The 2,795-nt window shown below is 31.4% G+C and overlaps 1 protein-coding gene across 1 annotated transcript; it reads left to right on the top strand.

Annotated features, from left to right (window-relative positions):
* The first annotated feature begins 269 nt into the window (after positions 1-269).
* LOC131049000 (WAT1-related protein At5g07050) lies at positions 270-1,949 on the top strand. Its single transcript, XM_059218972.1, is given in 8 exon segments — positions 270-567; positions 672-734; positions 826-939; positions 1,021-1,066; positions 1,069-1,230; positions 1,344-1,502; positions 1,628-1,783; positions 1,869-1,949. Coding segments are annotated over 8 exon segments (828 nt in total). The 5' UTR covers positions 270-520.
* Positions 1,950-2,795: the final 846 nt, after the last annotated feature.

Here is a 2,795-nt window from a genome sequence, read left to right as displayed (position 1 = left end):
ACAATAAAAATATTATAAACATCTCCCTAAAACTTAATACTTAAATTAAAGACCTTTATTTTTATTACAATATATTTTATCCTAATAATGTTGCATTTGTATTGAGCTTAATGCCTTCATAAAGCCTTTGTAGTGATGATGGCTAAGTCCCTTGATAGAATCATTTTGTGTAGGAGAGTCCTTAGTCTAACCACTGGGTGATAAAAATCCTTGTAGTTGTGTTGTCTTCAAAGTTCAATTCAGCATCAGCATAAGATTGATGGGTAGCCTTATTTGTAGTGGCAAGTCTTTGTACCCATCCCCATCCCATGGCAAGCTTTTTCTGCAAGTTTATAGGGGTCCTCACGCGCATCCTTCTACCTTACGAGAGTATGAGCATCAGAGTCACAGTCACAACCAAGATTTTTATTGTCAAGAATCCCTTTCCCTTCACGCTCAGCATTGGATTCCTTTTTGTTTCACCCTTCACGCTTAGCATTCGATTCTTTTGAGTCATTTTGTTTTGGCCGTGTACAGGACCATGGTTGCCACAATAGTTTTTGCTCCTTTCGCCTTTTTTCTTGAAAGGTATATATTTGTTTAAATAAACCAATGTTTTTAAAGTAAAGGATTTTTTATTTGCTTTTCAGCTACATTTAATTGATTTATAGCTTGTCCGAATTGAATTGCAGGAATTCGCGAACCAAAATGACCTTTCCAATATTTTGTCAGATTTTTGCTCTTAGTCTATTGGGGTAAATATGCAGGTTTATTTCATTTACTTGCCCTTATCTGTTTTATCATAATTAACAAGGCTTCTAATGGAAGAGTATATGATATTGGCAGGCCACTCAGTAATAATTTCTATTACGTGGGTTTGAAATTTACATCTCCCACATTCGGAAGCGTAATGATTAACCTGGTTCCTGTTACTACTTTTGTGATTGCTTTTATCTTCAGGTAATTTTATTAATACTATTGCATTACTATTGTATATTATGTTTTTGAAATCTTAAAATTGAAATATGCTGCATCACATAGAATGGTGAAGATAAGAATTGGAGAGATACCCAGTCAATCAAAGATAGTGGGAGTGGAGTAATGTTGACGTCCTTTTACAAAGGACCTATTGTTCCCATGCCTTGGCCTTCACATGACCATTTGAAGAATGACAGTATTAATGATATTGTGAAAGGTTGTCTTTGTTTATTTACATCGAACCTTTGTTGGGCTTCCTTGTTTGTTTTTCAGGTAACTAACGCTACTCCTCATTTTAAATATATACAACAAATATATCATATATCATATATTTATGATGTCTTCTTGTTCTAATTTAATTCAATCTATTTCATTGGTGAATTCAGGCTTGGGTTCTCAAGAAGTATCCCGCACCTCTTTCCCTTACTACCCTAGTATGCTTGATGGGATTGTTACAGTCAACTATTGTCACCTTGGCTGTTGAACGACGTCCATCTGCCTGGGCAATTAGATTCAATATGAAACTTCTTACAGCTGTGTATTCTGTAAGTTGAACAACCTCTTATGTAAGAAACAGACTTGATCATTAGATCGGGCCACCTATTTTGTATAGAATTGTTGCGATACCCACGAATTAATTAGAAGAATGTGATGTTTTTAATGAATTCAGGGAGTGATAATTACGGGGGGTGCATATTATCTTCAAGGATTGTGCATGAAGATAAAGGGGCCTGTATTTGTTACTGCGTTCTTTCCAACGGGTACGATAACTACAGCGATCATGGACTCGTTTATTCTTCATCAAAGAATCTATTTGGGCAGGCTTGTTATTTAAAAAAAAAAATTTATATTTGAATAATACGATGATAATAAAATAACATGAAGTTTTAATTAAATTTTATTAAATGCAGTGTACTGGAAGCAATGGTGATAGTAATAGGATTGTATGCTGTTTTATGGGGGAAAGTGAAGGACACAGAGCAAACATGTAGGGGAAGCAAAAATGGATGGTGACGTAGATGTAGCTGGTTTGTGATCATGCATATCACAATTCATTGATTATTTTTATTGTACTTTTTTGAAAGGTGTGATTTCTTTTCCAAAGGGTTTTAGGGTGTGGTTTCATGGAGGGTTTTTAAAAAAAAAAAAAAAAAAAGGGATAATTTTAAAGTGTTTAGTTCTATGAATTGTGTAATGTAGTTTAAGCTTCAAAGCATAAACTCTTAAATTTATGGAAGTTTAAGTTAGTGTGGTAATTTTTAATTCTACCACAATTGCATTTGTTTAAGTTGATAAAAAATTTTAACTAAAAAATAAGGACTATTATTTTTGAAGAAAAGATTCTAATTATTCTCGTGTAGTATTTGTACTGATTGTAATTAAGAGCTAAAATAATATATGAAGGTTTGCAATAGTAACATAGATAAAAGAATATATATGTTTATGTAATTCTCTAAAATGAAATGACTTTTTTTGTGATTCCATAATCTTTAGTGTAACCTCATCAATTATATAATTTTTTTATAAGGAAGTGCACCCTTTTGTAATTTTCTAAAGGATCTATGACTATAATTTAAAAGGTAGAAATAAGGTTATATTATAAGATTACAATAAGGTAGTATTATAATATTATATTAAATTATTTAATTAATTATGCTATTTTTTTAGTATGTTCAAGTCAAGACATATTTTAATAACAATTAATGTGGTGTATTACTCAAGTTTAGGTTATATTACCTGCACTTCTATTAAAAAAAATGATGTTACATAAATATCATTATTTTCATAACATCATTGTAATATATTAGAGTTTATTGAAATACAATTCTTCTTTATGA

The sequence above is a fragment of the Cryptomeria japonica genome, chromosome 4 (genome assembly GCF_030272615.1).
Source record: "Cryptomeria japonica chromosome 4, Sugi_1.0, whole genome shotgun sequence".
NCBI classification, from domain to species: Eukaryota; Viridiplantae; Streptophyta; class Pinopsida; order Cupressales; family Cupressaceae; genus Cryptomeria; species Cryptomeria japonica.
Note: the sequence above shows the minus strand (reverse complement) of the source record. Positions and strands in the feature narration are given on the sequence as shown.